The sequence below is a fragment of the Haliotis rufescens genome, unplaced genomic scaffold (genome assembly GCF_023055435.1).
Source record: "Haliotis rufescens isolate VD_foot unplaced genomic scaffold, xgHalRufe1.0.p SCAF_88, whole genome shotgun sequence".
NCBI lineage: Eukaryota > Metazoa > Mollusca > Gastropoda > Lepetellida > Haliotidae > Haliotis > Haliotis rufescens.
Genome location: NW_025964381.1, coordinates 1,176,273 through 1,201,983, shown reverse-complemented (window position 1 = coordinate 1,201,983; position 25,711 = coordinate 1,176,273). Strand labels below are relative to the sequence as shown.

The following is a 25,711-nucleotide window of genomic DNA, read 5'->3' as shown; positions in this document are numbered from 1 at the left end:
TCTACTACATCTGCTGCCTCCACTACATCTGCTGCCTCCACTACATCTGCTGTCTCCACTACATCTGCTGCCTCCACTACATCATACTGCATCATACTGCATATACACTGCATATACAATGCATATACACTGCATATACTCTGCATATACAATATTTACGATAAGGAAACACCTGAGGGTTTAAATAGTTTTATCAGGTATATCTTTTTCAAAGTAAGCAAAGTTTAAACTTTCATCGTCAGGAGTAACACAAGAAAAGTTCACTCATGACCTGGTATGTACAGGTATTCTTGATGTGTTCGTGCTTCTTTCAGATTTGTAAACTCTTGGACTGACCTGGCATTATGAACACCCCTGTGTCGAGTGGTCACATCTCTCGGTAAGTCTCGCATCCAAACAAATATTGCGTCTGTAAATCGTATGCATTAAATGTATCGTCCTACATTTAGTTCTCATAAATGTTAACAATTGTTGAATAGTAACAAAGTATAAGCTATATATAATCTGTGTGTATCTCACATATCATGTCCACACCTAACTGCATAATATGACACATGGATACTCGCTTGAGCCAAATGTGAACATCATTAATCTTCATTTCCAGGAGCACATTGGTGTCAATGTACTGTGTAAATACATTTTCTGTTTAGATGTGAGAAGATCTTGCTTTTACTTGGAAACGCAACATCTGAGGAAAACAGAGAAAGAGACTGTACATTTGTACAGAAGGCAAGGTATTGCTCAGTCCTCAATAATACCTTGTTTTCAGACAGAGTCAGTGAGTCACAACAAGAAACCTTCTTTGAATTATACTCATTTGTGTTTTTAGTATGGGAGAGTATAAAGCTATAGCATTAGATACAAGTGATGTGATTGTATAAACATATACGACGTCAAAATGGCCGACGGTATTAACGTTACGGTATGTCTTTATCTCATTGTTTTCATAGAATAGTGATGAGTGGTTGTTAGTAATGATTGTTAAATAACGAGATCTTTTAGAGTTGCTGATAAAGACAAGTCAAATGGTAAATCCACACATCACTGGAGTGTTCTGATTAAGCCATTTTCCAATTTTCAGGCTTAGAGTTATCTGCCCCTTATGACACGTAATCGCGGGCTTGACAACATATGAAAAGTGCTGTCAGATTACCGAGCTGACATCGTTTGTCGACAGACGATATTGTTTATTCGCGTTCTACCTTTGTGATTTCAAGACATATCAAGTATGTTCTCAGGCAAGGCTGTATTTCAGTTGACGGTGTATTTAAAGGATCGTTGCGTGACTTTTACAGGGTACACTCGTCACGAATTTGTCACTTTGTGCGAGTGTGTTTCCTGCTTGGATGTGCCTGTCAACTCTGATTTATCGGATGTTTCTTATGTAAGGTACATGTATCAAACACTCTCAGACATTAACATTAACTGTGACCCTTACCTTTTACAAGGATACTGGAATCATGTGTCACAGAAGGAAGCTTCGCGTCTACATGTCTAGATCTCTCCCAAGACTGTTGCTTGTTCGCTGATGTAGATATTGATTGCTCGCATGTTATCCGCAAGATCATAAATGGCCGAACTGGTCTTTGTTAAGTTTGTTGCTCACAATACCAAAAACAAGGACTACACGGCAAAAAAAGAAACTAAAGGGTCACCCAAGAATATTTGATTTGTAACGGGGACCTCAGAAAATATCGCCATGACTTGGTGAAACAACGTCTAAATCTAAACAAGGACACTTCTTTGTATTCATTTTGTACCCCTGATGGTAGAATCTTTGCTTGCAACGAAAAAGCTGGAAAGCGATTGATGATAAAAATCACAACCGATATTGACCAAATGTAAAATAGTTAAAACTCAAATCAAGAACAAAACAAAGATCTCACATCCATATACAATTAATGTTACTTGTGAGATCCAAAAGTTGCAATAATATGTATAACTGAATATCATGAGATCGAGCTCGATACAATCTCATTAAAATCAGATCTTAGTTCTCGCTACTGTTAAACACAGATCTGAGGACATCCCATTACGGGTCATGTCAGAACGACCTTGCGCGAACTTCGACCGACCAATGGAATGACCAGTCAGTAGGCAGCTTTCTTGTGCTTTACGGCACTAATGGCAAACTGACGACTACGCTTCGAAACATATTTTGACAAATTCTCAATTACAAATATGAAACCTGAACAAAAGAACCTTCTGGAATGGCTAATAGATGGTATAGATTGTATGGATTCAGTCGTTGGACCCGTAACCATCGTTCGGAATACACCGTGTTAAAGTTTTCGAGGTTGCATGATTAGAAATCACATTCCGACTGTCACTTTTATAATCTTGTAAGCGACGCTCTGATAGGTCGGATGAAAGGTCGTTCTGACGTGACCCCTAATGGGATGTCTTCAGATCTTTGTTTAGCGGTAGTGAGAACTGAGGTCTGATTTTAATGAGATTGCACAGTTCTTTTTCTCATTTGTTATTTGTATGCATGTATATGTTCAAGATAATGTTCTAATAAATGAAGACGTACATATTGAATGACCATTATTTTAATGAGATTGAGATCGATAAAAAAAAACCTGTATCATTCATTTGTATCAGTAATGTCATTATTCCATCACAGTCATATGTGTTGACTACAACACAAACACCCAGTGTCCATACATTGGACTCTCGTAAATCATTGCGTTTGTTGACACATTTAGTCATAATGCAAACTACACGCACATGTGTACCACAGCTCTTCATTACATTTAGATTGTCTGCTACTGTATATTTCATCACACTCAGAAGTAATTCATTGCATGTAAATACCTTTCATTTACTCATGTATTTAGTGGTACAATGGCGTTCTTCTTCTACAAGTTTTAATTATTGAAGGTTTACTTGACAGCAACCTTCATTATTTGCACGATATTTTAGTGAGGAAGAGTTTACGTTATGCAATCGGAGAGCCGACACGCGTCACGCAGCATTCACAAACTCTGCTTGAACCTATTGTTTGTTATCAGTGACGATTGTAATTATTTTGAGTCGAGTGTTGTCGACTTCAGCACGGTTTCAGTGACAACATGGGGTTGTTGTTTCGCAAACTGCATTGATCTAAAAACAAGATTTATAAAAATGGTAATTGATTGAATCAAATGATTGGATGCGTTTGTTTAATGCAGCCTATTGATGTAATATGTTGTATTTTTCTGTCCACGTTTAAAAACTTTATAGGCTTGTGCATACCAAGCCGTTATGTGACAATAAGGCCAAAAGATAAACCATGGTTTGACAGTGAACGACGAAGACAAATAAGAATAAATTCTAAAAATTATTTAAATTTAAAATGTCTATCATTTTCAACCACTCTCGTACTATATAAATATATTAATTATTTTTAACAAATGTGACATTGTATTACAAAAAATATATAATGTTTCTCATGTATATATGTTCACGCGTGTATATATGTATGCGTGTGTGTATGTGTATGCAGGTATATGTGTTTGTGTATAATACCGTATATATGTATTGTGTGTGTATGTGTATGCAGGTATATGTGTTTGTGTATAATACCGTATATATGTATTGTGTGTGTGTATGTGTATGTAGGTATATGTGTTTGTGTATAATACCGTATATATGTATGCGTGTGTATGTGTATGTAGGTATATGTGTTTGTGTATAATACCGTATATATGTATTGTGTGTGTGTGTATGCAGGTATATACGTTATGTATAATACTGTATATATGTATGCGTGTGTATGTGTATGTAGGTATATGTGTTTGTGTATAATACCGTATATATGTATTGTGTGTATGTGTATGCAGGTATATGTGTTTGTGTATAATACCGTATATATGTATGCGTGTGTATGTGTATGCAGGTATATGTGTTTGTGTATAATACCGTATATATGTATGCGTGTGTATGTGTATGCAGGTATATGTGTTTGTGTATAATACCGTATATATGTATTGTGTGTGTATGTGTATGCAGGTATATGTGTTTGTGTATAATACTGTATATATGTATGCGTGTGTATGTGTATGCAGGTATATGTGTTTGTGTATAATACCGTATATATGTATGCGTGTGTATGTGTATGCAGGTATATGTGTTTGTGTATAATACCGTATATATGTATGCGTGTGTATGTGTATGCAGGTATATGTGTTTGTGTATAATACCGTATATATGTATTGTGTGTGTATGCAGGTATATATGTTTGTGTATAATACCGTATATATGTATTGTGTGTGTATGTGTATGTAGGTATATGTGTTTGTGTATAATACCGTATATATGTATTGTGTGTGTATGCAGGTATATGTGTTTGTGTATAATACCGTATATATGTATTGTGTGTGTATGTGTATGCATGTATGTGTGTTTGTGTATAATACCGTATATATGTATTGTGTGTGTATGCAGGTATATGTGTTTGTGTATAATACCGTATAAATGTATTGTGTGTGTATGTGTATGTAGGTATATGTGTTTATGTATAATACCGTATATATGTATGTGTGTGTGTTATTCCCATAACTTGTGTATAAAACCTGTTATCTGGTGAGGTGAAAGGGGTTTAACGTGGCGTCCAAGATTATTGTACTTATATAGCGACGTGCATGTACGTGTATGTGTGTGTGTGTGTGTGGTGTGGCTGCTTGTACTTGTCCGGACTGATGCTGATTTATAGTGCTAGCTCACTGAGATACCATGCCGCAGTTTAACATGAATTCCCCACACTGACACCGAGCCGACCAGTCCTTGTTTTAGCCCCTTAATGCCGAGCGCCAGACAAGGTAACAACAAGTTACGGAGGCGGTCTACCTGTTATCTGACTTTCACAAGTCATTATAGCAACCGTTGTGTTGACGGATTGCCCGCCGTCACGTTGTTTTGCAAAGTGATGTCACTATAAACGGATTTATTTCGCGAAATTGGAAAATGGCTTATTACCTTACATGCATTGTAATATTACATTTTTCTCCTCACTGTTTTATTTTTCTCTGTAAACATTTGTTCAGAAAGGATCTTGAAAAGATAAGGCAACATGGTGATCCTCCAGAAATTACAGTAGCTGTATATGGAGACACTGGGGCAGGCAAGTCCTCCCTGTTGAACGCCCTGTTGGATCAGCCGTACCTGTTGCCTACGGCCGGAATGGGAAGAGCATGTACATCGGTGGCCATAAAAATAGAAGAAAACAAAACAAGCTCTAGTTTTGAAGCGGACATTGAGTTTCTCACTGCAGAGGTATCAGGCACTTACCGTGTAGCTCACCTTACAAAAATGAATCGCATCTGTCCGTCTGTCGACAATAATGGACAAAGAATGCCTATGAAAGTTATCCTTTTTATCTATTATCCAGCAATTCCTGCATGTGTTATTTTTGAATTTTGATATGCAGTAAGTATGTGGCATGTGGAATAGCATCACTTCTAACCAGCAGGTTAGAAATAACAGAGTTCATAAATATCATACATGAATGTTCCCTAGGGCAAATATCAAGCGCACCATCATATTGTTTACATCATCCGTACGACATTGTTGTCGTCACTCGAATGTTATTGTAAATTATAGTTAAAATGGATAGAATTATCATTAAACCGCCCGCATGTTATCAGAAATGAGCGGGCCACTGTAACTTGATAATGCCCTCATATTACTTGACGACGGGCCATTATCACGCCCGTTGTTAGGTGACGTCATACGATAGGGATAGGTGACGTAACGTTCAATAGTGACGTCATCTGGTTCTCTGACGTTTCCATATATGTAAAAGTGGGTCAGTGACATTCGTGTTGATTGCAGTAAATGTTTCAAAATCGATATTGTTGTTTCTTTTTATTTGATAACAAATTCCATCCATTTTAGCAATAATAACGATGCTATTTTTCAGGGCATTATCATTTGCAGAAGCCCTCAGTCTATGGTTGTTAATGGAAGTCCTCGGGCTTGTGCAAATGATAATGCTCTGAAAAATAGCGTTACCCTTATAGTATAGAATGACACCACGTAAGAAACGGCAACATAACTGAAGACTGTTGACGTCATTCGACAATCATTCATTGTGGTTTTATAAATCGGTGGTCGTGATCTGTGCATTCTTTCAAAAGGGGAGCTCATAAGGATTAAGAAATAATAGGTAATTCCTGTACTACCCTCGCTCTCGCTCTGGAAATGCAATACACTCGTTTCTGAAAGCAGTATGACACACACGGGAGTAGAATGATTCTTTTGACTTTATTTGTGTAAAGCGTTTGTTTTAGATGTAGTGAATATATTTGGATATTTAGTGCAATTACGTTGTGTACTTGGCCTGTCGTTAATTGTGGGTTGTCCGCAGGTGTGGGCTTAATTATCGGATTTGATGCTTATCTTTTCTTTATGGCGATTCGTGAACTTTGTGTCAAATTAAATGTAGTTTCTAAAAGAACTGGATTAGGAAGGAATTCAAATAATGTTAGCATGTATCATTAAACTACAACATAATATACAAACAACCAAGTTTCATCAGTATTTTAATCAATGATTGATTTAATCCTTTGTTGATTTAGGACTGGGAAAGAGACCTCAATGTTTTAAGGCATGACCTGAGACAGAATGATGGTGACAACGATGAGGATAATGATGGTGACAACGATGAGGATAATTATGTGTACAATGAAGCTTGTGCAATGTTTACTTTAATGTATGGTGACTTTGAGCCTACAAACCTCGATACCCTGTTAGCTGATGATACTGACACAGCTGAACTGCTTGGAGCTGACAAGAAACTGCTTGACTCCAGTGTGAGTATCATTTTTTGAGTACTGAAAAAGGGCAAATTATAACAACAACGGGAGAACACAAGGAACAGTTCACATCGTTTTAAGATATCGTTTATAGATTTCAGATTTCAGATTCAGATTTCTAATTTTTAATGGTTGGTTTGTTTGTTGGTTGTTGTTTAACACCGCACTCAGCAATATTCCAGCTATATGACGGCGGTCTGTAAATAATCGGGTCTGGACGAGACAATCCAGTGAATGACATCATGAGCATCTATTCACGCAATTTGGATCCATGACATACATCAACCCAAGTCAGCGAGTCTTACCACCCGTTCCCGTTGGTCGCCTCCTACGACAAGCATAGTCGCCTTTTACAGCAAGCATGGGTTGCTGAAAACCAATTCTACCTCGGATCTTCACGGGTCTTATTTTGAATAGGCGAAGAGGAGATGCCAATGTATGTTCCAGGAAGACGTAAACAAGCGAGAGACCGTTCAGGCCGTCAGACAAAATGTTATAGGATTAATTGAGATGATCATTAAGAGCATACAAAGAATTAATCCCACACATATTTAGTGAATGTGCAAATAATGTTATGTTACGAATCGAGATTATTTCTCGAATGGCCAAAGCCCTACAAGCAGTACTTAGTTGAACAATAACTTGTAGTTTCAGTGATAAGCTATATGACTTATTAAGACCCAATTGCAACCCCACTGGACATCTATGAGACGAATTTGAACGACGTGTTTACCAACGCAATGTAGTCTTCAATCTGGATCAACAATTTCCAGCATTGGTAAAGTTGTGTTCGGCAGTTGTCTGGGTCCATAAGGATAAATTCGTGATAAATATGCACACAAACCACTCAAATACTTACAGAACTTGTATGATATGTTTAGGCAAGAGAGCTACGGGACAAGATCAGCACATACAGTGAGAAAACTGATGATGACTGTCAGTTCTGGCCAATAGTGAAACAAGTGGTTCTGAAAGTACCGGATTCAGGCCTGTGTCGGAGCGGCGTTAACTTGGTTGACCTCCCTGGAGTCGGAGATTCAAACGCAGCAAGAGCAGATGTTGCCAGAAAGGTAGGAAACGCAGATGTGTGTGTAATGTGACTACCACGTCTTCAGACAAATTTGTACATTGTATATTTTATACATATTATGACATTGCCTTCTTGCAGTACATACAAACCTGTGATGTGCTGCTGGTCGTTACGAAAATTGAGAGAGCTGTTGACAACGAAACAGTCGAGCAAACTTTAGGGGACAAACTATTTAGTCAGCTGTTGATGGACCACACTGAGACAGTTGTAGCCTGTACACACACAGATGATGTCAAACCGTCAGAGGTCATCAGGTAAGTAGAACATCATTTTGAAATTAGTCTTATGTTTTGGTGTCTCTTGTATATTATTTAGGGATAAAACATACTGATGTTTTAATGTCATCCTGTAAATAGACTGTAGTTTAAAATATATTAAATATATTTTTAAAAGTGTGGATGTTGCATCCCTTTTGAGGTACAACGTTATTCTTGTTAGAACTTAGACAAACCACGATCCGATTACCGATGGGAGATTATTATACTCTCATCAGTTTGGGCTAACCTATAAATGATATTACTTACATGATGTTCAAAGCAGCGTTAAATCAAACTCAATCACTCATTCAGTGGTTTACGTATTTGTAGACTTCGTGTCATATTGGGGATATTCTTTCGCAGAAAACTGCCGTTACCACAGGCAGCAGAGTGGACAGCCAAAGGTCAGCGATACAAGGAGGAGGAAAAAGTCTTGCAACAAAAGTTAGCAGATTTAAAGAGGGATAAACAGGTAAAAGCTATAAAAGTCTTTACGGGTACATGTACTTAATCACCGCCATTTCTAGAATTCCCCACAAACGCATTAACTACAACTAACCAGTTTGACACAACTTTCAAAATGTGTAACCTTAAAGTATTCCCACGCAATATATATACGCAAAGTACATATAATGTCCAACATGCAAGCGTTCTTTGTCGTCATTATGTCCATAGTTGAAGTCCAAGGAAGTTAAGTTTGTGCTATATGCAGTCGTCACACTTCATGACAAAATGGCGCCAAATCTCAAGCTAAGTTGATGTTACTGAATTTTACAATACTCAGTCAAGGTTCCGCCGTTTTGTGTCCTAGATATATTGAAAATATGTCTCTCAAGAAGCCATTCTTCCAATATTTGAATGGGAGTAAGTTTCGGAGCACGGAAGCAAGCACTCAACTATTTTGTTGTGTACTTGAATTCTCGCTTACTCAATGTGCAAACATGGCTATTTAATGGTTACTATTTATAACACTTTGTGAAACCGTGGTCCATGTCAATAGACTATTCGCACGCCCGTCAGGCTTAAGAAATGGGTTCCATTTCCCACATTGGTACATCGTGTTAATGCACGATATAATATGATATATCTCATAAAACTCATGTATATTTTAAACTACAATGAGTCAATTTCAGGTGGATTGCCGTAGTGAAAACTCTCTTATCCAGCAGGTTTGTCTTTTCGCATTCATTTGTATAAAAAATTAAAGTGTCAAAGCATCCATAATCGTTCCATTATACGATGCCGACTATGAATCGCTATACTGATGACACCATGTGTTCGCGAAAAGGTGAGCGTATCCTGCACCACCGGTGCAGGCAACACATGCATAGGCAAGTAAATTATTCACCTGAAAAAGCACAAGAACATATGGTTCAAGTCAAAACTGCAAGGATCCCAATCCCTGGTTGTGTTGCTTCATAATCTTTTGCATTCCAGTTTGTGTACAAATTCATCATTAGTTTTCATCTCATAAACCTGACAATCATTATATAATTCCGTTCTTGTTAAAAGTAAGATCATGTAATCCAAAGAAAGAAACGTTAATTGAATTGCTATGTTGAAATAGTACATACAGAAGTTGATGACATTACATCATTTTAGCAACAACGTCTTCATGCGGCAATAGACCAGTTGAAGAGAGAGAAAACATCAACGTGTGCTGTTGAAAGGAACAAGTTTGTCAGGAATTCTATTCTGCCTAAAATATCAAGCCCGGTGAGAATTAATATTAATAAAGAAAGATCAGTTGTGACACAAAAGTACCATTAATAACATAATTTTGAGAAAGAATTCCTGTCCTAGGTCAAAGTATAAAATGACTAATCTACTGTGTTCATCTCGAAAAGAGCAGATTAGAAATAAACTATTAGAAGAAGACATGTATTCTTATATGCAGAGATCCCAGGCATGGTTCTACCATCCTCTTACATAGGGACTAATGCTCCTTTAGTTCACGTGTTTAAGAAAACTAATGACAAGACAGCTGAGCTTTCCATTGTTCCCTAGACTTCACAACTGTAATTCTGTTCAAAGTCGCATAAAACCATACCCACTCATTCTATTTAATTCCAGCCTTCTCCTCATGATCAAGAATGTCCCCATGACCCGAAGGTGTTTTGTGTCAGTTCCAGTGACTATATCAATCTAAGCAACCTTGTCACTTCTGACGACGACGATGACGACAAGTCCCCAGTGAGTAACGTCTTTTAGAGGCATTTAGAAGTTGAAGTACGTAGTCAGGATAAGATTTAAGGATTAACAACTTCGTTATTACAATTAGGAGCGACCTCCGCCAAAACGTCACTCCTAATTGTAATATGGAAGTTGTTCATCCATGTATCTGATCCTTACTCACCAGTAAGTAAACAAAATGGACAGTGTTCGATTCCCGACATGGGTAAAATGCGTAAAGTCCATTTAGTGATGTTCCCCCTGCCGTTGTAAGACCCCCCAAATCATCCTCTCTTTCATTCGTAGAATTCTTTTGTTCAAGTGTCAGACAATGTGACATTAAGCCCAACTCATTTACTCACACCATCATGACAATAGGGATTAAATTCTGTATTACTGGCGTTTCGTTAAAATGCTTTATACTTCCCTACTATTGCAGGTGTTTCTGTCAACAGAAGATACCGAAATCCCTGGTTTAAGAACCTATCTGCAGGATCTAGTTTGGAAAAAACAGGAAGAACACAGGATGTCTCTGCAAGATGATTTCCAGGCAATCATAGATGGCATACTGATGTATATCATAAATTCAAAAAGAGGAACGACGGTAGGCTATACTATTCTGTGATACTATAATTCTACTACTTATAAGTGAATAAAAATATTACATGGCAGCAGTTATGGTCGAAAAATGTCGCCGAAATTCAGAAGCACGCAACAGAAATAGCCAAAGCTTTGTTATCAACAACAAGTAAATGGAGACACAATTTTGTCATGTGTGTGAAGGGCAAAGACGTCCCTTGCCATCTGTGGCGCTGCAGTTCGTCATACAGTTCCATTCCTTAGATATGCCAGGCTCTACATATCTCGAGTTCGAGTTCCAGATATCTTGGTTTGTCAGCACCGTGTCCATCCTCCTGGTTTTCACTAAGGTAGTGAAACGTCAGTTTCAACATTTACTCTCACACGAAGGTGACATAGTAATATAGCAAAAATGGCTTAAATGTGAGCGATGGATTCAGCTTGCTCTTGAACTAGATTCGACCCGTGAAGATCCGGGGTAGAATAGATCGTCGTTAAAGGCGGGATCGGGTGATCAGGTTCGCTGACTTGGGTTGATGCAAGTCATCAATCCCAATTGCGTGGATCGATGCTCATGATGTAAACCACTGGATTATCTGGTCCAGACTCAATTATTTACAGACCGCCGTCATATAGCTGGAATATTGCTGAGTGCGGCGTTAAACAACAAACCAAACCAACTTTAACTAGATTCAGGTCCACCAATATTCCCTTGTGCCAAAGATGAAGCAAGTATGTTATCAATAGGTTTTGGAAACAATAGATGTCAAACGGACGTCGAGCAGACAAGGTAAATATAAGTACATATACATATTTCTTATCTCTTAATTCAGGCCCTGAGGGAAGAGCTTGAGCGTCATCTTGACACATTACAAGATGAAGGACAATTAATACTAGATGAGTTAGACTCCCACCTGCAGTCGTCATGGATTGCCGTCCTTGGTGCAACTCTTGATGAAGCAACATGGGAAGCGATAAAACAGGCAAAACCCACAGTTGAATCGTGGGCAGGACTGGTAGGTCTGCTTAGCATTCTGGTATCTGAGCTATCGACATCAAACAAAAGACACCTAAATGAAATATATAAACCATTCACAATACATGTGGTGATGAAAGGGAAATCGAATACTCATCAATGTATGAAGCAAACGCTTTCACATTGGTCATATTTATTTGATCTTCATTTGGACACATCTTACATGGTTAAAGTGATAAATGTTGATATGTGAAAGTTTTCCGAATGTAAGTCATATCATGAAAGTACATGTAGTTGCACAGAAGAACACTGTATTGTATTTGCTTTATGCAGTTACTGTATTTCATCCTAAAGTTTAAGGTAGAAGGTTGCTGCTTTACGAATAAGTTTAAATACAATGAAAGCATGTAATATTTGTTTCAAACCTTTGACATAACTTTAATATTGTGACATGCCTTAATAACACGGAACAGAGAAGCGAGGGGGGTCTGGCCTACAAGACCTACAGGGCAACTGTGTGCCGAATGGGAATCTTTAGATCAAGTTCGATTGGCCGCGTCATTAATATGAATCAAGACCTTGCAGATCCGTTTGTAAAGATTCTCTCGAAGGAATGGACGCCTCGTTTCAGGTAAGTGTGGACAACATGTGCCGTAGACAGATGATTCAATCGGTTATTAAATCTTACAAAGAAACTATCATCCTCATTTCATAAACACATGTTGTTTCAGTGAACAGGCATGGATTGAAACTGTGAAAAGCAAAATAAAAGAGCCTGCTTCCATCGCCATAACTCGCCTCACAGACGCCATCATGAGATCCCTTGGTGACAGTGACGCAACACTTCTAAAGGATCTGACTCAGTTGCAGAAAGATACACTTGGAAAAGTAAGATAGATAAGTATTATAATATATATTTCTTTAGTTTGATGATTTGTAGTTTGGTTGTTGTTTAACGCCGCACTCAGCAATATACCAGCTATATGACGGCGGTCTGTAAATATTCGATTCTGAAACAGACAGTCAAATGATTGATATCATGAGTATCGATGCACGCAATGGGGATACGATGACATGCATCAAACATGTCACTGAGCCTGACTACCCAAGCCCGTTAGTCGCCAATTACGTCAAGCATATTCACCTCTTAAGGCAAGAATGGGTTGCTGAAGACCTATTCTCTACCCAGATCTTCCCGGCTCTTTACGTCGATTTAATAAAAGAGCAACATTTATGTTTCTTAACAGTCTTTATCATGACCTTGTTTCATCTATTTATTGTTGATGTTGACAATAATAATTATAACATAATTGTTATGTATAGACTATTTCATATGTAGCCAAATGTATTCATAAATATATACTCATCTGTTTACAGTTAACGAGACTGGATTCACTCTGGGAGAAAACAATCAAAAGGCAACAAAGAGCAATAACGCACATGATTCCAGACTTCGTACAGGTAGGATAACATTTAGCAAATGTGTTTTTTTTATGAACAGAGAAATATAAATAACCATGGGGATATCAGGTTAGACCAGGTTATCTACAATCTATAACTAAATCAATAGTGTTGTCAGGCTCAGTGGCTTGGCTGACTGGATGTCATCGTACTCTAATGACGTGGTCGTTTTTCCTCATATCAATAACTGGATTGTCTGGTCCAGACTTGATTATTTACAGGTCGCCATCAATATTGCTGAGTTAAACAACAAACACGCTCAAATATAAACAAATAGTGTAAAATATACTGACGCTTACAGTCAGGACCCTCTGTTTTTTTAATATAAATGAGGTGTCCTTAAATGTTTCAACGTATCTAATCAATTACAGATACATGTATTATATTGTATGTCAATATATATAATCTATGAATAAATCTATTTCTTTCAAAGGAACAAATGCAGAGCGCATACGTGCCATGTTCGGAGCAAGGAGGTCCCGGGGCTTTCAAGAGAGTCAAAGACATCATGGCAAGCACCATTGACCAGTTGAAGAGTAAGATGTTTAAGCAGCTCAAGGAAAAGATCACAGTGTATCTGGGTCAACTGAAGGTGACATATTAACTCGTTTTGCATGTGACAAACATTTTGGTTTGGTTTTAGTTTGTTGTTTAACGCCGCACTCAGCAATATTCCAGCTATATGACGGCGGTCTGTAAATAATCAGGTCTGAACCAGACAATCCAGTGATTGACAACATTAGCATCGATCCACACATTTGGGACCGATGACATGTATCAACCAAGTCAGCGAGCCTGACCACACGATCCCGTTAGTCGCCTTTTACGACAAGCGTAGTCGCCTTTTACGGCAAGCATGGGTTGCTGAAGATCTATTCTACCCCGGATCTTCATGGGACGTGACAAACATTAAGTACATACGTAGCTAAATACATTTGTGACAAACAGCAGTGAACAATAACCGAAAGTGTCACTTACATCCAAACTGTGTGTTTGTTTAACGACGCCTAGCTATATGACGTCGATCGGTAAATAATCGGGTCAGGACCAGTGATTGTCATCTTGAGCATCGACCTACGCAATTGGGATACGATGACATGCATCAACAAATCAGCGAGCCTGACCCCCGAACCCGATAGTCGCCTCTGACGACAAGCATAGTTGCCTCTAACGACAAGCATGGATGGCTATTCTAACCCGGATATTCACTTGTATGACTGGTAAAGTGTCAAGGCAGTTTTCGTTTACGTGTCAAACCTTTAAATGGTGAACATGCATAGGAATGCGCTCAAAGATATTCAGTTAATTGTTTTCAAATTACAGAAAGGTTTTATGAAGGAAGCGAAGGAAATTCTGGAGGACATTGTTGAAGACACTGAGAAGCAGATAATGCCTCTGTCGCAGACACGGGGTGAAACCATCTATTTGGAAAGTAAGTGCTGTACACGCAGAAGCCATTATGAAGATAATTGCGATGATCGAATTCTTCAGAAGTGCTGCTTCATGAGTCAGCATCATGTGTTGTTTTCTATTTCAGCTCTGGAAAGATCTGAGGGCTTGATCCAAACTCTCAGTGATGATTTTGCAAAGTACAAAACGGTAAGCAATAGTCCAGCTATATGACGGCGGTCTGTAAATAATCGAGTCTGGACAAGACAATCCTGTGATTGACATCTTGAGTATCGATACACGCATTTGGGATACGATGACATGTATCAACCAAGTCAGTGAGCCTGACCACCCGATCCCGCTTGTTTGCCTTTTACGGCAAGAATGCATAAAGTCCAAAGGCATGTAGATCGTATACGACAATATTTGAAGAACGTGAGCCGAAATATGTAATAATTCCTTTGTCCAAGCTAAATTGGACTGGACAATATAAATCATTGTGTTGGCTGTAATAGTTACAATTCACATTCATTAAACTATATGTACCGTTATAAACATATAACATTAAGAAAACATTGATGAACAATATAGTCCTGGTGGAATTATATTACTCTTAAAGGATGCTTATATTTATCAAACTGTCATCAGAGCAGCAGTTCGTTGAAGAAACAAGCTAGTGATATTCCAACTTTCCCTGTGCCAGGGTCGAAACTCGTAAAACTGGTACCTATGCTTTACTAAATTGACTCACCTTTTAAGAGGACATGTATTTTATTCCACTCTCAGTGAACTAAAAAAAGTAAATCGTTTCACCAGTTTTGCATTAATGTCACAGATTCAGTGTCTGTTTGACCGATTAGCCTGAGATAAATCAGTGCTAATAAATATTTGCAATACGGGGATGCCCCTTTCTGGGTGAATGTACACGACTACCTTAACGAGTCGCCTAGTACCTGGTGAATATCTTCATACAGCAGTGTCAGTTGTTTTCCACAAATAATTAACGAAGCAATTTAATCATGAAGGGCCCATTGCAGACAATTACTAGACAACACTATCTGTACCAATGCTCATGGCAAGATAACGTAACTCTTCCTGCAATTATTCTCAAAGCTGGTTCACCACACCTCGGAGGGTCGGTTCAATATCCCATCTCTCAACTCATTGATTAACGTAGAAAGCGGGAAAATCAGCGTACATCACAAACTAGGGTAAAGGTTGCGTGCGTATTTCATAAGCTGCTATTTTTAGAATTTTCTTCGAAGTTGAGTTACTTTGATGAAGGCAACAATTATTCTTAAAACTATCAATACAGCCGAATACGCGATTGTAAATAGGTTTATTCTCTTCTGCAATCATTTGTTATAATTTTCAGTGTGTTGTAGATGTAACTAATAAGGGACAATATATAAAAAAAATAATTAAATCGGACCTCACCCTACTTCTTTTAGCGGTATGCAGTTTTTACATAACTACGCAGTTACTTCCCTTCGGTCATGTTTCACAAACACTACAGTATTTATTTTTAACTACATCTGTATCCTGCAAAAATTCACGTAATTTGGGGTAGTAAATCTAAGAATGTTGTATTGGAGAATATATTTATGACATTGGGGATTTTTTGCGTTGACAAACTATGATATGTGTTTAAAGTTTTAAAAATACTAAAATTAAAAAGGCAAAACCATTTCACATTGTCAATGTCATGTGTTTGTGACTGAAACATGTTTATTATCAATAAAGAACGTTGTTTTAATGTAGGTAGGAGGAACAATTTTGATGTCACATATATGTGTTACAATAAGTAATTAAATGTATGTTTTAATTAATGTAACGTACAGTGAACATGTATGAAACATTGAACACCAATCTGAATCATGGGGGATGGGGTGAGGCAAATTGGATGATTGGAATAATCTTCTTGATACTTACAGAAAATTGTGAATCTGTAACATCAACTTATGCTCAATTTATCAGAAAATAATAAGGTTGCACAGTGGCTGCATGATCTTTTTGAGTGTGAACTTTGTGAGTGAAAAAATTCTTCAAGAGAAACATTGCAGCACTTGTTCAGTTCAGCAGTATTTTTAGTAGTAGTGGGTCTGGGTTCAAGATCCAAAAACGTAGCATTGAAAAAGCAAAGACAAAGGTTTGGAAAATCAGCAGAGATATTTGAAAATGTTCCCATTACTTGAACAGTTGCAACATATTGACGGCATGAAAGCACAGCTTGATGTGAGTGTAGTTCCGACTAAATTTCAAACAAATGGGTTAGTATTTGAAATTCACAAATTTGCCCCCGGGAACGGTCAAATGTTTGCTACGTGGGTTGGACAGGTTTTTAATGTTCCCCTCCAGCAGCTTAATTTTAATGCCTTAATGAGTAAGTTTCACCGAATACAGCAAGAAGATAAAAAGAAGAAAGGACAAGTTAAGGAAAAATATAGAGCTGATCATTTCATTGTGCCAGTACAAACTACTGAGAGAACGAGGTCAGGTTATGGCATTGCAAGGCCTTGGACGGGAAGTTAATAGCCTGAAGGATGAAGTAAGCAAGGTAAACGCACAAATGCAAAACAAGAAAGAAAAAATGATATCTCTAGAAAGGGAAAATTACAATTTAAAAAGAAAACTAAATAAAGCCACTGATGAATTTGCTGTAAAGAGACAGAAATTGGAAACCCTTAAGCCAAATATGAGAGGAAAATAACAGGAGAGAAAAAGGGTGTCCATGCTCAAACTAAAACCAGCCTGGGCAAAAATGCGTCAAAAGTCAAGAAAATTGGGAAGGAATATGAATACAACCAACAAGAGCTGAAATCTTTAAAGGAATATATCGAAATGTCAACTGAAGCTTTGGAAGATTCTATTTGCACATTGGAAGAGGCAACACAAAAAGAGAAAAGCATGAAAAATGAATTGGAGTACTGTGAAGAACTGTTGAAAGACAAAAGAAAGTTTAATACAGAGTGAAGAACTGTTGAAAGACAAAAGAAAGTTTAATACAGACTCCTTATGTTTCTTTTCATATTTGTTTGTTGTAGGTAAGACATTTCAAGCTTAGGGAAATCTTCTGCATTCCCATACTGACAGGCACAGTTGATGCTGTCCTAGAAACGATGCCTGGAAGCTCAGATGTGTCTTAAGTGTCACTGATTCCCCACCCCCCAAAATAGGACATTTTCGCCACATTTCAAAGTCATTTTTCTATTCCCAAAACTCAGTTTAGATGAAAATGCACCAAAATTGGCCATGGATTACTGCTGTTATGCGACTAAAATATTATTGTTTAATTCAAATAAACATATTCTTAACATGTAATTACCCATTTTCATTTGTTGCCATTTTTTAGACCAAAATGAAATTTCTGGCTCTCCACGGTGGTGTCAAAAAAGGGCTTTTCTGAAAGTTTATCAGACAAGTGGGAGAAATACCATCCTATGATATGTATTTCTGAAGGATTTCTGAAGCTAAATCAGTGATTTGTTGACACAATATGCAAAATTCTAAATTTGACTGGGCATTGCTACTATCTGCGCAAAACCTTCCAAGATCCAATGTTCACCAGTTTGGCCCTCACTGTATAAAGGTTCATTCTCCAATGAACTAATCAGAAGTGAAAGTCAATTTTTAATTCTCTTTCAGAGCGAAGAACGCGATACATCTGGTCCGGAATAATTCCCATGGCAATAACCTACATGGTCATGCTGCATCAGACACTTTGCAAGCAGAAGGATTTACAGATGTATGGGACTCCTCGATTAATGTATATCAGGTGCTCCTCTGAGATTGAGATAATAGAAGTTACTGTGCTATTAATCCTTGGTTTATTTAGACATATTCATATTCCTCTTCAACTATGTAACACTATTTCAACACGGGAGCATTTCTTTCTTACATGCGCATTATTACTTTTTGAATATGTTCATTGTGACAATCCAAAGTAACAGAGAGCGTGAAGTATTGAATTTCCAGTATGTTTGTCACCAATCACATCTTGATGGATCAAACAGCTCAAAATTTTCTGAAGATGGACAGCGTATGTTTTGTAAGGTTGTAACCCATGCATGGCGATAATAAACTAATGCGTGAGGGCACATACGATTTTGAAAAACATCAACAGTGGGCAAACCGTACACTGTACGGTCACAAAATCAAAGGTTCAACTGCTCCCTTTTCATCCACATTCGATGTACTTCAAGAATGAGTTCATGATTTTGTATAAATGGTATACAATTATTTTCGTGGAAAAAATGGCTTACAATGATGGTGGTCACACATCGCGGGTCACAAATCAGGTGGAGGTAAGCAACGTCGGTCTCGGAGTGGAGTTGGATAGGTGACCGCGTTCAGCAGCTTGACTCCTGAAAGTTGCCAGGGCTTCGGTCCTGCCCCACACTGAAGCACATGTACCACATGTGGCGTCTCCTTAGGCAAGTGGTAATGTGTTTCAAAGGCAGCTTGGGTAGTGTACTCCCTAGGGAGCTGAGAATAAGAATCAAACTATTCACACCGATTCATTGACCGGTTTAATATTGTAGTGTTTTCAGCACGCTTTTAGGCATGGATTTGACGCATAATAGATATGGGCATAGTTATTGTTATTTGTTACATGGGGCACGGGTGGCCCAGTCGTCTAAGGCGGCGCGATACGCTGTGCAGTGTTGCGTCCCTTGGGCACGCCAGAAACCTATGTTTGTGGTTTCGAAACCAGATTCTCCCCGATTATGTTTCTAGGTTTGACAGCACCATACCCTTACTCATGGGTTTTACCGAAACGTCTGAGACCTGCATCACTTCGGGCTTTCCTCCAAAATTAGGCTGACACGCCTTGATATAAATTGAATACTGTTAAAAGCGGCGATAGACCCAACTCACTCACTCACTATTTGTTACAGATCAAAATAAGTAAATGAAGCAAAGTGGGTTCGGGTGAATTGTCAAAAATCAAGTCACTGTATTCCTCCTAATAATGCACATTTATCCTTCCCGGCAAACATGCCGAATAATAAGGTCCATCAAATGTTCTATCAATTAGTCATCATGCTGTGGAATACTCACATTCTAATTGTGTATGTAGCTTATCAAAATCATAAGGTGGAATCTTAAAAATTCAATTCTTCGAATTTCCATTGGAGCATTGAGTAGCGACTAGCGGGATCGGGTGGTCAGACTCGCTGAATTGGTTGATACATGTCATCGATCCCAATTGCGTGGATTGATGCTCAGGATATCAACCACTGGATTGTCTGGTCCAGACTCGATTATTAACAGACCGCCGCCATATAGCTGGAATACTGCTGAGTGCGGCGTTAAACAACAAACCAACCATCATCACTGCGTGTCAGCTTAATATGGGAGGAAAGCCCGAAGTAATGCAGGTCTCAGACTTTTACCACTTTTGTGAAACCCACGAGCACGGGTATGGTACTGACAAACCTAGAAACATAATCGGGGCGAACCGAGATTCAAACCCACAATCATAAGTTTCTGGCGTGCCCAAGAGACGCAACTCTGCACAGCGAATCGCGGCGCCTTAGACGACAGGGCCACCCGTGCCCCTTAGATTGAAGATCTTTTTAATGTCACGGTTCATTCTTCAGACACCAGAAAAAAAGTCTAGTCTAGCTTGACGAGGGTTCTTTTCCCACCAAGTAAATGTATTGTTGTGTGGATAGAGTTATCTCCGTGCATCTAGTAGGTTTAATGATTCAATTTTATCTGAGACTTATTTTCTTGCATTAGGATTGTTGATATCTGTATAGTTTTGTTAGTCTATTGAAGGATCAAGTTCCAATCTCCACATATTACGAAGGACTCATTATCCATATCATCATTTTAATCAAATAATGTTTTGTAAAAGGAAGGGTGATCGGAGTTTGGGACATACACTGAGGTGAGCGTAAACTTTATACCATCTACCGCAATGGCTAAAATAATATAATTACCATTATCGTCAACACACGTCTTCTGTATTTTATATTCAAAATTGATGTTGAAGAGGATTGCTACACCTCGTGCATTTGACTTGTACGATGCAATAACGCTATCACGTCCCCACTCATTTTTCATAAAATTTTCATAATCTTTGGAAATATGAACATCTTGCAAACAAATGATAGAGAATTTCTTTATTCTTTATAAATTCATGACTTCATTTCATTTGGTCTTTGTGGCTAGGCCTCTACAATTAGCTGAGACTATATGTATTTTCTCATTAACTCCCATGTATTAATAATCCATCTTTCTCTTGAAATATAGGCCAGTACCAACTGGAATTAGTTTTTGTTTTGCATATTAATAGAAGATAATAAAGAAAATAAAAACAAAGAAATATCCCTTGTTGTCATGAGCTCTGGCTTTTGAGATGGAGAAGGCAACTACTTTCCAATGGATTAGCAGGATAGTCAGAATAAATACATTTATCCATATACACCTACATATACCTACATGGACATACACGCGCACATACATATACCTGTAAATAAACACATATATACATTATACAAGCGTACACACGGCTGCCAGCACATTTAGCACATGCATATAGTATCAATATGAAGAGATGGATTAAAGCAAACAGACTATAGTTAAATTGTTTAACGATGTTACTTCAATATCGTGCCGGTGAATAAGTAGTTCCAAATGTCCTAACCAATATACACTGATTAATTAGAATCACCACAAAATAATGTCTTGTCCTTGCCACAACAGGTTGGGGATACCTCTGAAATAAAGGAAATGGACCCACCTGAGTGAAACACCCCCAACTGAGTGAATACACGCACCCACTAACCCCTATAAAAAGGTGAAACATCCCCCTTGCGGCGTCTGAACAAAACGTCCAAAGATGGTACGTCACTTTTGATCAGTACGGTACTACATTCTCCACTGTGCAACACATGCCGACGTTAAAACGCGCCTCGGTACATGCGTTGATAAACATTTAGAAACAGGCATTCACTCGTTTCCAAACAACTTTGACCTGTCACATTGCTATTACGCTACGATACAACTCTAAATTTACACCAGAACGGCAATAATATCCCCTCTCAACACACACAAACCTGCCGGAAACGATGGCCGCTCATGTCACTCGCCAACTGCGAAAGAACACTCGCCAACTGCGGAAAAGCACTCGCCAACTGCGAAAAAGCACTCGTCAGCGATTTGGTCAGGAACTGTGGTGAACCGAAAGGGACACAATACGAATACATTTCCAAGGGAGTTAACCCTGCACGCATGTCATCATTTAGGGATGTAAAACACTAAATTGCGTAGGAAATCAGTTATTAACATGAAGAGATATATAACATCATCCAGCTGCAACTACATGAAATTTCATTATTGCCACATTCAAAATACAACATTGTTGCTGAATGTAAAAGGAAAGTAAAGTACAGAGTTTTCGAAAACAAAGAGTAAGAGGGGGCAACATGGAAAAAGACAGGTGTCCAAAAGACGTCCTCCACATCAAAAGGTCAGCACAGAGGACAAGCTTTCATTGAGGACCCCAAGGACAGCCAAAAGCTTTTCCAAGCGGAAATCAACTTTGATAAAAATGGTAATTTATTCAGTATACAATATGTGTTTACCGTCATAAGAAGCGTCACATTCCATGGCAGCCTCCACATCCAGCAGGTCTTTATAAAAGACAAGTATTTTAGCCTTTGTGCCGGAGCGGACTGCCTTCCATTGACGGCGCATGTCATCATGAGCCTGAAACAAGTACGATATTAATATACACATAACAATATGAATTCAAAACATACCAAAGAATACAAAAGTCAGGGTAATCTATGAACAAAACGATTATTACTATGTTATCAAAGGTACACGTTTCATACCTGTACATGTTGCAATTTGACCTCCACCAAGGTCATTAGTTCGTCTTTTGTACGCTTCTCTATTTTGAGTGATTCCTCCCTGTCTGAGATGGTAACCATGATCTTTGATAAGGGTGTTCCCTTACAGGAAAAATCCCCCCAAATGGCCTTATACCTGTTTAAATTAAAAGCGCATACAGTGTTACAGGATGAAAATGATGCACATACAATTAAATGTGTAACGTTACCAATTGCTAGTGTACGTAATACAAGTTACATGAAATGTATAAGGATGGGTACATTGGGTGAAGATCAATGCTGCTGTCCCCCTATATTGACGAAAAGTGTCCGAAACCCATACACACTGAAGCACAGTATAACAAATAAGTACTAAATTATTAATAATATACACACCTGTATAATTGTCGGTTTTGCTGACACTGTCGCACACAATTCACAAGGTCTGCCTCAAGATGGAGGCTCTGGTCAAGTTATACATGTGGACGATTAGTTTAAGGGTTTTGAAAGTAATGCAAGTGCCTCAACCATGACCTCCATCCTGTTATTTCAGCAGCAAAAGATAAGTGTGTGACAGTTGAAAACTCATGGCTGACTCTCATGCCTGTAGCGTCAAACATGGCTGATTTCATCTTTGAGAAAGGAAATAATGACAATTATGATACACTCTTCAAATGAACAAGACAATACATCAAACCTATTATTAATGTATATTATCATGTATAACATGTATTTATGTCCAATTTATAACAAACAGGTGAAAGAGTTCATAACGACCACAGGAGCAGATGTGTACCTGAAGTTTTGTGCCGATGGGGGTGGTGCACATTTTTAATGGCCACGCCCTTTTTTGAGGAGAAATATGGTGTATGTGTACAAATGTTACTTCTTATAATATAGATTAATAAGCACATTGTGCTGGAAATGGCATATGGAGGTTATATTGCATACTTAAATACACTATTATGAATCGGTTCCCTGTACAATTTGATATGCATTCACTATTTTAACACGAGTGTTAATGGAAAACTAATAATATAACGTCTTATGCAGAAACCCGATTGAGCAGAAGCCGTTCATCAAAAAACAATTCCCAAACCAACCCACATTATCACTCAGATACCTAATGAGCCATCACCACCACAACCATCGACATCTGCCTCATCACCCCTCCATTGTATGGAACCGTCCATTTCTATGAAAACATCAGACCCGCCCATTCAAGAAACAACATCAACATCACCCGCTAAAACGACAGCCCCTTCAAGCCGTCCCACGAGAAAGGCCACTAAAAAAGTTTATGAACATTGTAAATTATCTAAAGTTGAAACTGTAACAATTTGCAGCTATTGTCAGAAGCAATATCCGCCAGACGATCAGAGACTAAATGAATGGGTGGGATGTGAAAACAAGTGTCAGCCCGAATGTTCACTTTGGTGCCACATTTGGTGCATGGGTGTTCATATTAAATCAACAAAAGACCTTAAACCATAAACAAATTACTGTCCTGCCCATAATCCATCATTAAAGTAGCATGAATCACGTGGTTGTTGTTTGTTGAATTAATGTACTGTTTATTGTGCGAGGATGAGGGAACGCCGCCGTATACTGGTATTGCTTCCTAAGAAGTATATCATAGGTTTCGATGTGTTTTATGCATATTTTAAGCCGTGACTATATACCGGTGTGGGCATGTGTTCTTTATAAATCATGTTCATATCGTAAGAAATGTGACGGTTCACATCTTATTCATATTACATAATATGTTATTTTTTGTAATTCATGGTATTGCAGTAAAGTGTGTTATGAAACACAACTTATACTCCTGAGAGAGACATTGTACCAGACTATTGCTTGCCTACTCCGACGTCCGCGCCTCCCATATTTAAGCCGGGGGAATATTACAGAGGTCAGTCAGTGGTCATTTGGCTGGATGGAAGAACACGTGAGTTGAAATATTGCTTGTAAAATAAGTCCTATACACTATCAGTTCCCTTCATAGTCACTGTTCATGAACGCCGTGACAATTACATCATATGTTAGTACAGATGATATATACGTATAGTTTTTCTTACCTTTTCCAATCTGTGTAGATTGCGACAACTACGGAGCCAGCCGTTTTCTGTAGGCCTGGTGGTGTCCACATTTTTATTTTTATGTTCCAGGCTTCAAGGACAAAATCCCCTCCTTCCCCTTTGCTCGGGTGACCAGACTGAGAGAACTTCTCTTTGATGAAGAAATTTGGTTACCTCCGGTGGTGCCAAACATCGGAGGACTTCATCACGAAATTCAATCTGCTGATACGTGGTATTGTTCATTCCATAAGATAAAGTGGTCATTATGTATTTGGAGGCCAATATGATACGGCTGTTGTTTCCACGAACAGAGGCACGAAACATGAAAAGGGGAATGACGAATGTTCTCAAAACTCCCCAGGCAAACATGTGATTTGGATTCTTACATTTTGATAACCAGAGGAGACATCCCTCAATGCTGAACTTTGTGTTGTTGACAATGCATTGACGAACATGAGGTATGATCAATTCGTCGATTGTCCGATACAGAAATATCAACACAAACTGACAAGACTTGTGATGATTCTGTGCTACTTGTACATAGGCCAGCGCATGTGGTGTACGGAACCCTGTCATAATTGCCATGTGTTTAAGAAAGGGATGCCATAGTGACTTAAAATGGAACGTACCATGTTCATTTCATAATGACCAACTCCAGGCACTAACAACACATTAGGATACTTCATACATGTGTCTACATTAATGTCATTTCTTTCATGTTGACTTTGCAGATGTTTGGTCAATTGTTCCTTGCCCCCTCTACATTCATGTTGACACAGAGGACAAATGTACCATTTGTTTATGATATTGGTCACAATGTTGTACGGACATCCATCTCATCCAACAGCTATCCATGTGCGAACATCACCTGTGCCAGTTTGCTGATGTAGCTCGTGAAGTACCCTGTCTACATTGTCTTAGCTGTTGGGGTTTGTCAACACAGGATCGCCCAAGGACAGTGGGTTGTTGGGGGTGCATGTCGACTTTCTATGAATGCATAGGGATCATGGGATTGTTTAAATGAACAGGTGTCAATGAGTGGATGATCCCTATCAACATTGTCTGACAGAG

The 25,711-nt window shown here is 38.4% G+C and overlaps 2 protein-coding genes across 4 annotated transcripts in view; one reads left to right on the top strand and one right to left on the bottom strand.

The window, feature by feature from the left end:
* LOC124124299 (nuclear GTPase SLIP-GC-like) overlaps positions 1–19,361 on the top strand; it is a 58,012-nt gene extending 38,651 nt beyond the window's left edge. The window contains exons 2-20 of one of the 2 annotated variants that reach the window (XM_046487445.2): positions 315–379; positions 651–734; positions 5,028–5,256; positions 6,561–6,794; positions 7,679–7,867; positions 7,966–8,141; positions 8,508–8,616; positions 9,278–9,313; positions 9,747–9,860; positions 10,218–10,337; positions 10,756–10,920; positions 11,729–11,911; positions 12,345–12,502; positions 12,603–12,759; positions 13,249–13,332; positions 13,766–13,924; positions 14,656–14,764; positions 14,870–14,931; positions 18,367–19,361. In XM_046487445.2, coding sequence (XP_046343401.2) covers positions 345–379; positions 651–734; positions 5,028–5,256; positions 6,561–6,794; positions 7,679–7,867; positions 7,966–8,141; positions 8,508–8,616; positions 9,278–9,313; positions 9,747–9,860; positions 10,218–10,337; positions 10,756–10,920; positions 11,729–11,911; positions 12,345–12,502; positions 12,603–12,759; positions 13,249–13,332; positions 13,766–13,924; positions 14,656–14,764; positions 14,870–14,931; positions 18,367–18,399 — 2,436 coding nt within the window. In that variant the 5' untranslated portion in view covers positions 315–344 and the 3' untranslated portion in view covers positions 18,400–19,361. The remainder of the gene's footprint in view (positions 1–314; positions 380–650; positions 735–5,027; positions 5,257–6,560; positions 6,795–7,678; positions 7,868–7,965; positions 8,142–8,507; positions 8,617–9,277; positions 9,314–9,746; positions 9,861–10,217; positions 10,338–10,755; positions 10,921–11,728; positions 11,912–12,344; positions 12,503–12,602; positions 12,760–13,248; positions 13,333–13,765; positions 13,925–14,655; positions 14,765–14,869; positions 14,932–18,366) is intronic. The other variant, XM_046487446.2, reaches the window with a different exon arrangement.
* The window catches only part of LOC124128853 (multiple epidermal growth factor-like domains protein 10), a 290,638-nt gene that overhangs the window by 143,467 nt on the left and 121,460 nt on the right, over positions 1–25,711 (bottom strand). The window lies entirely within an intron of this gene.